General features: G+C 32.5%; 1 protein-coding gene across 1 annotated transcript; it reads left to right on the top strand.

The window, feature by feature from the left end:
- The first annotated feature begins 652 nt into the window (after positions 1-652).
- Positions 653-6431, top strand: LOC107785690 (NADP-dependent glyceraldehyde-3-phosphate dehydrogenase). The gene is made up of 9 exons (XM_016607055.2): positions 653-1096; positions 2505-2698; positions 3070-3198; positions 3644-3763; positions 4093-4229; positions 4576-4731; positions 5030-5408; positions 5966-6082; positions 6170-6431. The coding sequence occupies exons 1-9, from the start codon at positions 952-954 to the stop codon at positions 6281-6283; spliced, it is 1491 nt and encodes a 496-aa protein (XP_016462541.1). The 5' UTR covers positions 653-951; the 3' UTR covers positions 6284-6431.
- The last annotated feature ends 8222 nt before the right edge of the window (positions 6432-14653 follow it).

Here is a 14653-nt window from a genome sequence, read left to right as displayed (position 1 = left end):
GTGTTGGTCCGCAGTTGATATTGGACGCGATTCGCGATGTAATATCCGGTTGAGGCCAAACATTACGGCCCCCTACTCGTCATGCATAACTATTCTCCGCGTTTCCCGAGGTCCTGAAGATGTACTTTATTTGGGTCCGTTATTCCACTGTTCCCGATCTCAGATACATCATTCATTCCTCCCGGGTTTCGATATGAGGGGCTCCTGGGCCTCAATTATAATCACGTCGAGTTGTGCTTCCCCTTTGTTTCCTCATCGGGGAATCGGGGAAAACTCTGCCCCTAATTTTACCCGTACACAATTTATAAAATTTTGTTGTTAATCTAATTGGATCTTGTAGTCCTAATAATCTCATACTATGATTCATATGAAATATTGCACTCTTAGTAATTTTGTGTACCATCAAATAGGAGTAGTTGCATTTCTAACACAACCGCATATTTCATCTATATAAAGCCCTTCCCTCTTGATAAAAAAAAATAAAAATAAAAATAAAGGCACCTTCCTAAATAAATAAAAAAATTAAATAATAGAAGGCTTGAAACCACATGCGATGCATAATTGTAAATAAATACAAAAGAATTGTAAATAAAAAGATTTATATCAAAAAGAAAGAAAAAGTATAAAGCCATGAAACTTTTCCAAGTGGACCGTTCTAAAAGAAACGTGTCTCAACTAACTTTTAATTTCTAACTGCTAGATCATGATGTCAATCTCGTAAATAATCACCAAAAACAATGTCAAATACCAAACCAGAATCCATGTCTCAAATTGCTCAGTATTAAGTGTGGCTCACCTTTCTCCAATATTTATAGACACAACAAAAACCAAACAAGAACTCACTCTTTCACTCACTTCACTCTTGTATTCACCACTAAAATCATAAAATATATCCACAATTTCTCTTCTCTTTTCTTAGTAAAAATAAAAAGGTTTGGTTGATTGGTAAAAATGGCAGGTAATGGAGTTTTTGTAGATATAATTGAGGGAGATGTGTTTAAGTACTATTCTGAAGGAGAATGGAAAAAATCAGCTTCTGGAAAATCTGTTGCAATCATCAATCCTACTACTAGAAAAACCCAGTACAAGGTTCAAGGTATGTTAAAAATGAATCTCTCTTTTTTTTTCAAATTTTTGCTTCAGTTATATTATTTTTGGTTGTTGTTATTGTTTCTCTTTCTGCAGTTTTTTGTCTTAATTGCTATGATTTTGCTTTTATTTGAGTCGAGGAGCTATCGAAAGCAGCCTCTTTACCTAAGTAAGGGTAAGGTCGGCGTATATATTTTCTCCCAAAACGCCAATTGTGTGAATGCACTGGTTGTTGTTGTAAATTATTGTGGTGAAAATATCAAGGTTTTTGATGTTTTTGGTGTTCATGAAATTTTGTGCAAGTACTTTGGAATTTTTTGTACTGTAGCTCCCACTTCAGAATTAATTGTTCTGTTCTGAATTTTATGATCATTGGTCAGACTGTGAAGTGGGAAACAGCCAAGAACTTATAGTACTACTAGATTCTCTTTTTTCTAATGTATTCAAGTAATATACGCAGTTTTTTGCACTATCCGTGTAGTTTAACCTTTTATAGCAGGTTACTGCTTTTATCAGGTCATCGATTAATGTTTATTGTAGATATTTGCCTATAATTGCCCGTAAGTGACTTGATTGTGTAACATTTATACTAACAGTGCATAGTTTGTAAAATTATTTTCTAATATATAAAAGAACTTATGCATGGACTATTTTTAGTTTTGCATCCAAGTGTTTTCGTGTCCTTATGTGGTGCTTATGCTTTACTGAGCCGATGGTCTATTGGAAACAATTTCTCTATCTCCACAAGGTAGGGGTAAGATCTGCGTACACACTATCCACCTCATACCCACATATAGTGAGATTATACTGGGTACATTGTTGTTTGTTGTTGTTGTTGTTGTTGTTGTTTTCATGCCCTTAATGTGGTGCTTATGCTTTCCTGAGCCGAGGGTCTATTGGAAATAACCTCTCTATCCTCACAAGGTAGGGGTAAGGTTTGCGTACGCACTACCCTTCCCAAACCCCACATAGTGGGATTATACTGGGTACATTGTTGTTGTTGTTTTCATGCCCTTATATTTTGCTTATGCTTTACTGAGGCGAGGGTCTATTGGAAACAACCTCTCTATCTCCACAAGGTAGGGGTAAGGTCTGCGTCCACACTACCCATCCCGGACCCCACTATGTGGGATTATACTGGATACATTGTTGTTGTTGTTTTCATGCCCTTATATGGTGCTTATGAGGGTCTATTGGAAACAGTCTCTCTATCTCCACAAGGTATGGGTAAGGTTTGCGTACATACTACACTCCCCAAACCCTACTATGTGGGATTATACTGAGTATATTGTTGTTGTTGTTGTTGTTGTTGTTGTGTTCTTGTCTTGGAAATTTAAGAATTTATTGCAGAAATTAACCAACAAATAAGTGTGGGATTTCATGGATATTTTGGAATTTTTGCTTTTTTGGTGCAGCATGTACACAAGAAGAGGTGAACAAGGTAATGGAAGTAGCAAAAGCAGCACAAAAATCATGGGCTAAAACACCACTTTGGAAAAGAGCAGAGCTACTTCATAAGGCAGCTGCAATTTTGAAAGAACACAAAGCACCTATTGCAGAATGTCTTGTAAAAGAAATTGCAAAACCAGCTAAAGATGCTGTCACTGAGGTACCTCATGATTAAAAAAATTCTATGTTGCACGGACTTTTCGAAATGTTGCCGCACCTGTGTCGGATCCTCCAAAAATACTCTATTTTTGCAGGAACCGACACGCACCCGGAGACATTTTCGGAGAGAACGAGCAACAGAATTAAAAATAGGATTAAAGTTATATACACATAGCATGTCAGTGTCAAGATTCTTTACACTATCAGTGTTGTTTAATATGTTGTGATAGTATGTCATGCAATATTTTTACCAGGTTACTGCTAAATGTTTATCATACAGTCATGATCTGATTGTATAAATAATTTTTTATTTATATGATTTTGGAAATTTTAATTGCTTTATCGACTGATAACGGCGTGGATTTGATGAAGGTTGTAAGGTCTGGAGATTTGGTTTCTTACACTGCTGAAGAAGGAGTTAGAATTCTCGGGGAGGGTAAGTTCTTGGTATCTGATAGTTTCCCTGGAAATGAAAGGACCAAATACTGCCTGACTTCCAAGGTACATTTCTTGACTAATTTATTTAATTTTGCTTTATTAAGTTGTCGCTTAGTGTAGTCATCAATTTGCATTGTTAGTCAGAGGATTAATATATTTTAACGACTTGTCTACTATTTTCCTTTCATTGTTTTTTCAAAGCAAGATGGCTTTACATCTTTATAAATTGTTGGATCAATGAGCTCGTCCAATGAATACGACGACTTTGTGTCACCCGTTGGAAATGTTATTGTAGTGGTATTATATCGCCAGGATATTTTGTTGTATTGTTCTTATGAGTTGCTGTATTGGCATTTCTAACTGCATAAGTGGCTGCGTATCTTCTGTAAATTTTCCGTTTTCAGTAGCAAAATACAGATTGAAACTCACATTTTGTTCTTAAAGTATTGATATTAAGTAAGTTTATTGGAAAAATACTGATTATGACCTTCACGTCCTTGGAGTACAGATCCCGTTGGGTGTGATTTTGGCCATTCCTCCGTTCAACTATCCAGTCAATCTTGCTGTCTCCAAGATCGCTCCTGCACTAATTGCTGGGAACTCTTTAGTTCTCAAGCCTCCAACTCAGGTTTCTTCACTAAATTCTGCCTTATATTAGCAATGTATTATAATACAGTAACTCATATATAGTTTCGCCACTCATCATATTAAGCATTTCCCGTCTGTGTTGCTCAGACTTTAAGAAATGCGGCCGGGTGCGTGTCGGATCCTCACAAAGTAGTGCATGTTTGGAGGATCTGACACGTGTGCGGCGGCATTTTGGAGAGTCTACGCAACATAGAATTTTCTGTTCTATAAATTGCTCATATGAGATCGTTTAACTGAGAAAACAAAGTATCAATATGAGGTTAATATCAATATGAGGTTAAACTTACTTTGAAGGATCATTTCTAACAGGGTGCTGTGGCTTGCCTTCATATGGTGCATTGCTTCCACTTAGCTGGATTTCCGAAAGGCCTTATCAGTTGTGTGACGGGAAAAGGTTCTGAAATCGGTGATTTTCTCACTATGCATCCCGGAGTACACTGTATAAGGTAAATTGTACCTCATCTATTTTATGTTGCTCTCATAGTTGCATTTGTTTTGATTTTTCGTTAGATTCAGGGGCGGAGCCAGGATTTGAAGCTTATGGATTCGGGATTTTAGACCGTTTAAGTTACTGAATTCTAAATTAATAATTTGTACTTTATTAAATGGATTTCCTAAAACAAATACAGAGTTTGGACCAAACTTACAAGGTTCGGCCGAACGTGTATCTTACACACTAATTCCGCCCCTGCATAGACTGCAAAAGACACTACTGAGTAAATGAGGTCCTTTGTCCCGTTCTTGATATTTTGTATCCAACGCGTAACTGTATACTTGTTTTTCTTTTATCAGCTTCACTGGTGGAGATACCGGTGTTGCAATCTCAAAGAAAGCAGGAATGATCCCTCTACAGATGGAACTCGGAGGAAAGGATGCTTGTATTGTTCTGGAGGATGCTGATTTAGATTTGGCCGCCGGAAGTATTGTGAAAGGAGGTTTTTCTTACAGGTATTTGAATTTTCTTTCCTCGAAACAAAACATGTTAATATTGAAATGGGGTTCGACTGTTGGTCTCGCTGCTATAGGTTAACGAACAAGTGCTCACAACTGCATTAGTATGAGGCCATTGAAAACCATCCCTTGTATACATTGTTGTATAGTTCATTATTACGCGTACGATAAGTGATATTATAACATGAATTAGGAGTTGGACGATGTCGATACAACATGAATAAGCTTAATTTGCTTAAGTACCTGATTGTCTTGGCAATACTTCATTAACAATTGATATCCATGTCTACCACAGCGGTCAAAGATGCACAGCCGTTAAGGTCGTGTTGGTGATGGAATCAGTTGCTGACACTCTTGTTGAGAAGGTAAACGCTAAAGTGGCAAAATTAACCGTCGGGCCACCAGAAGATGATTGTGATATCACTCCAGTTGTCTCCGAGTCGTCTGCAAACTTCATTGAGGGGTTGGTCATGGACGCGAAGCAGAAAAATGCAACTTTTTGCCAGCAATACAAGAGAGAAGGCAACCTCATCTGGCCCTTGTTGTTAGACAATGTTAGGCCAGACATGAGGATTGCATGGGAAGAACCATTTGGGCCAGTTTTGCCTGTTATTCGGATCAACTCTGTCGAAGAAGGAATTCACCACTGCAACGCTAGCAATTTCGGTCTACAGGTACTGTCTCGATTTCTATTATAACGTGTGTTGAAAACATAATTAAGTAAAATACAAGTGTGCCCTCTGTAGCAACTTAATTTTTTTTATGAGATAGTCAAATAGCATGGTATTAGAACATGTCAAGTTAATGCGTTCAAGTCTCACCGCCACCTATTATCAAAAGGAATTTTTACGTCCTTAGCCCATGAAAAAGAATTAGGCCACATGTGATGGTGCGTATTGGAGACATAATGTAATAAGTGTGTTCTCTCTAATGAAGGGGATTCTTGGAGCAACAGCAAAGTTGTCTCCATATGACCTATATAGGTCACGCGTGGAAGCAACCAGCCATTAATGCTTGCATTAGGGTAAGTTGTCTACATCACACCCCTTGGATGTGGCCCTTCCTCGGATCCTGCGTGAACACGGGATGCTTTATGCAGCTAGCTACCCTTTTTTTTGTTCTTTCTAATAATTTAAGCTTTTCGCACAATTCTACGTGTCCATTACTTCATCTGATGTTCCATTGGCAATACATTTAGCATATGAAGTTGAAAATTTTGACTCTGCTACAGGGTTGTGTATTCACCAAAGACATCAACAAAGCAATACTGATCAGTGATGCCATGGAAACAGGAACAGTTCAGATTAACTCGGCTCCGGCTCGTGGACCGGATCATTTTCCATTCCAGGTAAACTCCTTTATATTCTAAACTAGTTAAATTATGATTATCTTCGCGATAGGTTCTTAGTAATAGAGGTAAAAATTTGCTTAACAGGGAATTAAGGACAGTGGAATTGGATCACAAGGGATTACTAACAGCATTAACATGATGACCAAAGTGAAGACCACTGTTATTAACTTGCCAACCCCTTCTTATACTATGGGGTAAAACACTATTGCTTTTGAAATAAGACAATAATTAGTACTTGAAGAAGCTATGTTGTAGATTGTAGTAGCCAACTTTTGTTTCTGAGTTATTGTTTATTTCCCCTTTTGAACTTGTCAACGTTAATAATATTGGTGGCATTGGGGCATGATATAGAGATATCGAGTTAAATATTTGCTTTTGGATTTATGTAAAATTTTGCTACATTTAATGATAATTAAACAGGTAATTTCACGAACGATCAATCAACTTTTATTTTATTGCACTAAAATCGTCTAAACTATTTTTTATAGTTAAAAATTGAACTTTTTTCAGTTTTAGACCGAGCCAGAAATTATTTATATTCGATAGACGAAAAAGTATATAAAATTTGTATAACGTTTGTATATAACATACGGAATGTGTATATATATATATATATATATACAAAAAATACATATTTTTTGGCTATTATTTTAAGAGTGACTATACAGTTTCGTAAAGAGGAATTGGAAAGGTAATGAGATTTTCAGGTCTACGGTTCAAATCCAATACAAGTAAGGGATTTTGTCCAAGTTTTATATTGTTTTTTCTCTCAATTGCTAGTAATACTTTTGAAGAGGCTCCAACTTCAACCAGTAAATGCTTTAAATGTTATAAAACATTTCTTTTGCAGTTTATTTTAAAAGAGTTAATTTATAGACAACATACGATGTATAGAATTATTTACTATCCGGTTACCAAAAGATGTCTACAAGTAAACATCTTTAAAATATGAGCCTTATATAATCTTGAAAACAAAATAGTTTGCCTGCTACAAAAGGTAAATATAATCTAATTGTATAAAGATTCTTTATATTGTATAAATGTTGGTTAAGCTCATTTTACAATTTCTTTTTCTTTCAAGAAAACACCTGCATTTCTCATGGTTTCTTGACTTTAATATACTATTTTAATTTTCACAGAAAATTATGAGACTTTTTTACATCCAAATGAAGCTGCAGAATTTTTTTTCCGGAAAAAAAATAGTCAAATTATGAAAATCTACGGCCATTCTCCTCCCATGTTATACAATGCTGGGCTCTTCTTGGGCTTCTTAACTTGGGCCTCTCTCTGGGCTAGTTTAGTGGTTTGTGCATTCAAAGCAAATAAAGCTTTCTTTCCGTAAAAATAGCACGGGCTAGCAAGTTTTCGGACTGATAATTGAAAAATAGCAAGTGTTTGCAAAGTCATTAAAAAATAATCACTATTTTGCTGCAACACGGAGAGTTCCAACATAATATACTGGATATTGGTGCACCTGTGTATGAACTTCCAGCATATTATGCTGAAACTCCAGCACACGGAAAGTTCCAGCATAATATACTGGAGATTGAGCACCTGTGTATGAACTTCCAGCATATTATGCTGGAACTCCAGTATATTATGCTAGAAGTTCACATGTAAAAAATTCAAACTCTGGTATATTATGCTGGAATATTTTTTGGATTTTGAACAGTGTTTTCGTTCACATTTATCTTTACATAAAAAGTGGCTAAATTTCTATCACTTTTGAAACTGTGGCTATTTTTCAATTACCACTTGTAAATCTAGCTATTTTTGAATTTCACCCTTTCTTTCCATGGCCAAACATTCGTTTTTTACACAATTAATGATGGATGAAAATTAATCCAAATAGCCGTCCACTTAATCTCTTACATTTAAAAAATATATATACCGGTTAGAAAAAGTAAAAATTGAATTTAATCGGCTATTTATGTAACAATCCCTTAATGGGTCAATAAAGAGGGCAATGCCAATAGGATTCAGATGCATAACACTGGCACTGCGTTTTTTTTAATTCTTGTCCCCTTTGATTCCCTTTATCCACTTTTGTAGCTATTGCTTATTTGGTGACTCGAACCTACAACACTCGCATTGCATTCATGGTTGTTAGTCCTATGACAAATGAAAATTCATTGTTGGTGTCCCAAATGGCCCATGTACCAACATCCACTCATCAACTACTATTTTTTGGGATAACTTTCCTAATTCTTGATGTTCTATCAAATAACTTTTTTTGGTTTACCGAATGTCGGTATCTGCATTAGGGTCCTGATTAATTCAGATTTGTATCGCATAAGACTCGTTAAAAGGTGAGTATTCCATATCAGGATTTTCTCCATCCTCATAGCTTGAACATGAAACATTTAATTGAGAGTGAAGGGATCATAGTCATCTCACTATAATCTTTGATGGTTATCAAAGAGTTAATTTAAAGATTTTTGCCATCAGCTTCAATTACATAAATATTTTAATGTAATTTACCCTAATATTAATCTAAAGTTGGAAGAGCTATTTCTAGTGTCGTTCCTTATTTTTCTTTTAATAAAGTCTCAATGACTTTGGATCGTCAATCCAAATTAAGTTGATTAGGGAACTCTTTTTTGGAGCAATTTTTTAGTAATTTCACATTAAATGTATCTGCCAGAGGATATAAATCAAGATGACACTTCCATAAATTAAACACCATTTTCTATGTCAATAATCAAGCAAATAAGCTAAACGAATCTCTTTTTTCTTTCCAATCACAAATCTAGAAAAATCTAATTGAGATAATTTACTCATAGGGCTAATTCAAGTGATATTTTCTTTCAATAAGTGAAGTATTGATCATATGGTATCCATTGTTGGAGTATAGCGATCCGGTCTATTTAAGAGGGTAATTTAGAATTCACTCAAATTTTAATCAAATTATTTGTGATATCTATAATAATACAACAACAATAACAAATTCAGTGAGTTTTGGGTTTGAAGAAAATAACGTGTACGCAGATAAAGACGTTATTTTCAATAGACCCTCGACTAAAAAAAGAAAAAAAAATTATTTCCAATAGACGATCGACTAAAAACAACATGACATTAAGAAACGCTAAAGGAAAGAGTGGATCTCTATAACAATAAAGTCTGATTTCATAACCACAAAAAAGAGGATTGTTTGTTAAACCTAATCTATTTAAATAGTATACTCTTGTCAGGAGTACAAGTTGAAAACAATATTAAAAAGATAAGAATAAAAAATCTGACATGACTGCACTTAGTCCTAATTCCATTGGTTCGCTGGTAATATTAATAAATTAGTTATTAGTTTAAGAATAAAGCAATTCTTTTGTTAATTTTATTCTTGTCTTACTTTAGAGTTTAGAGAACTCTTCTTTTTCATTTTCAATAATAACACAATAATAATGTTAAGCAAAAAAAAAAAGATCATATCCTACTACCTACCCTATATGTGGTCTCAGTTTTAATTATTTTAATTAAATCCTATATATCTGATACCCAAAAAAAAGTGTATTATTATTACACTTATCTAACACTGCATGCATATGAATTAATTTAATTAAGTGAGAGTTCAACAGGATCTGTATTTTTATGGCTCTCAGTCTTTTTTGGTGGATAATAATTTATTTTCTTAGTTATCTTCGTGTCATCCTCTTAAATTTAATATTTTTCCTCCTATAAAATTAATAAGATATATACAGTTGCTAAGAGTTGACTAGAATATTTTATTGGTTATTATTGTGAAAAAAGCTTAAATCCCTTTACACTTTACCATGCTACTATTACAATATTCTTGTACTGTTTGCTGTGACAATCTTCAACATTCCTCTAGTATTATATTTTCTTTAATTATCTGTATATTTTTTATTGAGCCTTTAACTTTTTAACCCTTAGATATTTTCTTTTTCTCTTTCACTCCAGATCTAGGCAGGGTTTTATCCCTATGCAGATGTAATATATTAGTTACTAGTTTAATTACCTGAATTCAATAGCTATTGCCCAAAACCTTATTTATATTTAAAAAAAATTATAAGTATTATGGTAATATTATCTTTAGATCGTTATTTTAACTAATAAATTGCATACTCTGGATCCGCCTATGATTTAGATCTGTACTATAATGCCTGCTTACCAATCTATTTTTTATTCTTTTTGAAGTTTCTTCTTTTCCTTATTCCTTTGATATTGATTTATTCTGTAATTTGATTCATGGAAGAGTTTAGATTTCATTTGGATTTGGGTATATATCCAAATAACTTTTTATTTTGATTAAAGCGAGGAGCTTCAATAATTCTAAATCAAAAGAAAAGAGTATTAATATGATTCTATGTTGTCTAAATAGAATTTTTATCACTTGAGAAAAAAAAAACCACTAAACTAACAAGATTATCATATAATTTTGAGAATCAAGAATCTTTGAAGAATTAAAGAACATCCTATCAGAGAAGTATTTAAGTTGTATTTATATTGCAGCTCATCTGCAAAAACCCTAGTTTATTTTTAGATGGAGCAATCATTAACTTAAGTAAGTTCGAGTTCTCATAAATAACGAAAAAATAACTATAATTGTTGAAATGGTCTAATTAAAGAGTACAATGGGATTGGGGTGAGGTGTAAAGTAGTCTTTTGCTTAAAAAAAATTAAAGATAAAAATAGGGTTCGTTGATATATAGGTACAAGACAAAGACAGATACCTACAACTTAAGCAAGTAGCTTTTTATTATTTTAAGTAAGATATAGTTAATTGTTATTTCTTTTATAAGTTAGTATAATAATTAAAGCTTGAATTTTTGGATAATCTTCCTTCTTTAATTTTAGAAAGAAGTAAAAAGGAATATCAGCCGTGTGTAACACATACTCACATAGTCATAATTACCTAGGAACTCTAATAATATAATAATATCAAGAGAAGAGAGAGAGAAAAGTTTAATTACCTAGTAATAGTTTAATTTACGGGATTGGCATTTGTGACATTCATAGTTAATAGTTTAATACTCCTTTCTTCTTGAAAAAGAAAAACAAAATTTATACATACACGTTTACCTGTATCACATCATCTTCGATTAACCTGCACCTAAAAATTTCATGAAATTGAGCTATTCAGTTATCACTAAATCACAATTTCCAAGATATTTCGCTTGTAGATACGCGCTTAAGGGAGTATTTTCAAGCCGTGTTAAATGTGTTTGATTGGTGTAATTTGGGCTATTACAAGTGTTCAATCGGAATAAGACCTAATTAAAAGTCTAAATAAAAAATTGTGACAACTCCATATGTTTTCTTATATATTTAGCCTAAAAATATGTATGCAAGCATTTATTTATTTGATGTAAACACGTGTTAATATGTTTTTCCTTTCTAATTCCAGCAAGTCCTTTCTCTTAACCATACATAAGCACTTATTTTCCTCTTGAACCATGTCCCAAAAATACAATTACGCTAAAATAATGAAAAGCACAATTTTTATTCTCATTGGAACACTTTTTTGGGTGATGTTTAGTCACATCAAGGATACTTCTTTTCTTTGTAGATATTCCTAAGCATAACTTTAATTTACACATATTGTAGGGCATCTTAGGGTTTATGGAATAAGACATTTCATGTCTTTAAATTTTTTGAAAATTTTAACTTTGTTTGGCTAAAAAAAGAAAATGTGATTCATTATAGTTTTATCTTCTCATTTAAGGATCTAAAGCTCATCTTTACCAAATTAAGGCCACTTACTTTCGTATGTTGCACTAAAGTGAATTTGACTAATAAAGAACATCCAGCGTGGATTCTATAGTTGTTTCTAAAATCTCATTTAGTAATTTTTGTTAATTACAAGAAAAGATAAGTGCCATGTTTATAAATTCTACTTTAAGGTATTTCCTTCGCCAAGTTCCGGGGTAATAAAGACTACAAATAGTTTAAGGGTGCAATTAATAATTCATGCTAAGTCTAGAGGATTTTAAAGGTATTTTGCTATAGTATATACAATTTCCCATTGTTGGAAAGTGATTCTAAGAAGAGTACTTGAAAAAACAAAGTACTTAAAATGTTTAGCAATTTACTAGATTAGCACATTAGAGAATGATGATTAGATATAAATTAGAAACGGCGATTTAGAGAGACTAATTAAGAAAAACGAAGAAATTTTAACAATACATAAAATTAAGGGCCTGTTTGGCCATAATTGTTTTTTCACTTTTTTCAGAAATTTGTTTACTTTTTTTCCAAATCAGTGTTTGGCCATGAAATTCTCAATATTCAATTGAAAATAGATTTCGGATTTTTTCGAAAATTTAAAAAATCCAAAAAACTATTTTTTTCAAAAAATTCACTTCAGATGACTCACAAAAATTCAAAAACAACCAAAAATTATATTCATCTCCAAACACAACTCTAGTTTTCAAATATCATTTTCATTTGAAAATAAATTTTACTTTTTTCGAAATTTTATAATTCTTATATCCAAACGCCCACTTAATCTTAATGCTTGATAATAATAAATGAAAATAATTCAAATGATAATGTTGAAAGAAAAAACCAATCTCATAGAAAAAGAAAATGTTCCTAAAATCGTGGGAAGTACATGGTGACATTTTTATTGAATTTACGTTTCCAACAAGATGTTACAATTGAACATTCTTTCGACAACAATGCATTGTTTCTTTAAAAATGCAAAAGAAAACTTAAACCACAAATGATAGGGTTTACTATTTATATTACTGGCTTTATATTTTCATTTTTTAGATTTTGGAGGACGCCGAAAGGCGAAATCAAGAGTTTAAATTTATGGGTTCTAAATTCTATATTTAAAAGATAACTTACTGGATTCTGACTAAATTATTTATAAATATTAAATAATTTTTTTATAAAGACAATATAAGTCAAAACTATTGAGTTTTGTCGAACCCGTAGCTCTGCCCGGAGAAGGGCGCTCTACTATAGATAAGGAAAAATAATAGTACTATATAGCTGCTCTAAAAATAATTGTCGAAAAATATATTTTTGGTCTATTTTTATATATATATATATATATATATATATATATATATATATATATATATATATATATATATATATATATATGTGTGTGTGTGTGTGTGTGTGTGTGTGTGTGTGTGTGTGTGTGTATACAAAAAATTTTATATATTTTTACGGCTATCGGATATAAATAATTTTAGCCACGAGCTAAAAATGATCTTTGCATATACATATGATATGAGATACTTTTCCATGATCATATGTCGCCAAAAGGATCATATTACAGTATTGTATTATGATTTGTCAATGCGATATGTCTTTTGACAGATAAGAAAGAGTTTGCTCTAAAATATTAATCGAATTGAATTCTTCTTAATATATATATGATCAGCACAACATATGGATCTTCAAGTTTTGCCTTTTGATGATTCAAGTGGTCCTTATACTCAACTCTAGTTTACTATTTTTTTGGACCTCAATTATTTGTATCATAAATCCATTTTTATTCATTTCAAAAAACAATATGGAAAATCATCGATCAAATAGTGAAAATCATAAATCGATAAGGCCAAATTTTTATGGAAATATAATTATATTCATATGTGTTGGGACGACGGAAGGACAGCCCGTTATACAAAACATCCCGCGGTCACACAGTAGGGAAGGGATCGCACCCTAATGGAGTGTGCTTTAGACTGTTTACCCTGATGCAAATATAAGTGACTGATTCAACGATTCGAACCCGTAACCTACCGTTACTCCAAAGCTCCCTTCCAAAAGCTTTAATAGTTGTACTAACAAAATAGTCGAGATTTATGCAAATTAATCCTTCATCATCTTTGATTAAAAAGTTATTATTATTCATTTGAAGAATCAGAACTGGATCATTGTGCATTTATTATCTTGGAATCATCAAAGTACTAGTATAATAGTACTAATAACGATAGTACCCATATTTGCCTTTGCTTATTTTCTAGTCCCAACTCAAACATTTGCCTTCCCAATAATGACTTCATTCTTTGCAATATTAATTCTGTTCTCTTGTTTTTAGCACGTCTTGTAATTCTGTCCTCTTGTTTTTATATCCAAATCATTTTAAAACCCTCTTTTTGAACTCTCATCGTTCCGATATTTTTTGTTATCCTTGGCTCATTTTAAAAATATTATTTCATATTTTCTAGTTTATATACCACGTAGCTACATTTTTATATCCCCATATCATTTCGAAATATATCTTCTACTAACTTGTTTTTTTTTCTCTACAAATTTAAATTAGAAAATATATCCAAATAACTATAAAAGTTTATAGTGTTTTTGCTTAAATAAGTTCTACCATGCATACCATATTATTGGTGGTAGTGCAAGGCAAGAGAAATTTGGTAAAAAAGGAGCAATATGATCTAGAAAATTGCGAGATTATTCTAAATAAAAAATTAAGGTATAATAATATAAGAAAAATGTCTCGCGGTAGTTAATTTTTCTAGTCAAAGATTATTAAATGAGATACTTAAAATGATTCGAAGTGCCAAACATGTCAAACTTTTTTCTTGTTTTTGCTTTTACTTTCATAGTTTTGTTTGGTTTCCATTCTGGTTACGTTTAGTA

This window comes from Nicotiana tabacum, chromosome 18 (assembly GCF_000715075.1).
Source record: "Nicotiana tabacum cultivar K326 chromosome 18, ASM71507v2, whole genome shotgun sequence".
In the NCBI taxonomy this organism is placed as follows: Eukaryota; Viridiplantae; Streptophyta; class Magnoliopsida; order Solanales; family Solanaceae; genus Nicotiana; species Nicotiana tabacum.
Note: the sequence above shows the minus strand (reverse complement) of the source record. Positions and strands in the feature narration are given on the sequence as shown.

Excerpts from the sequence above, each read along its gene's own strand:
- LOC107785690 (XM_016607055.2), top strand. The coding sequence starts at position 952 with ATGGCAGGTAATGGAGTTTTTGTAGATATAATTGAGGGAGATGTGTTT. Across the intron at positions 1,097-2,504 it reads AACCCAGTACAAGGTTCAAG|CATGTACACAAGAAGAGGTG; the intron begins GTATGTTAAAAA and ends TTTTTGGTGCAG. Across the intron at positions 5,409-5,965 it reads CTAGCAATTTCGGTCTACAG|GGTTGTGTATTCACCAAAGA; the intron begins GTACTGTCTCGA and ends ACTCTGCTACAG.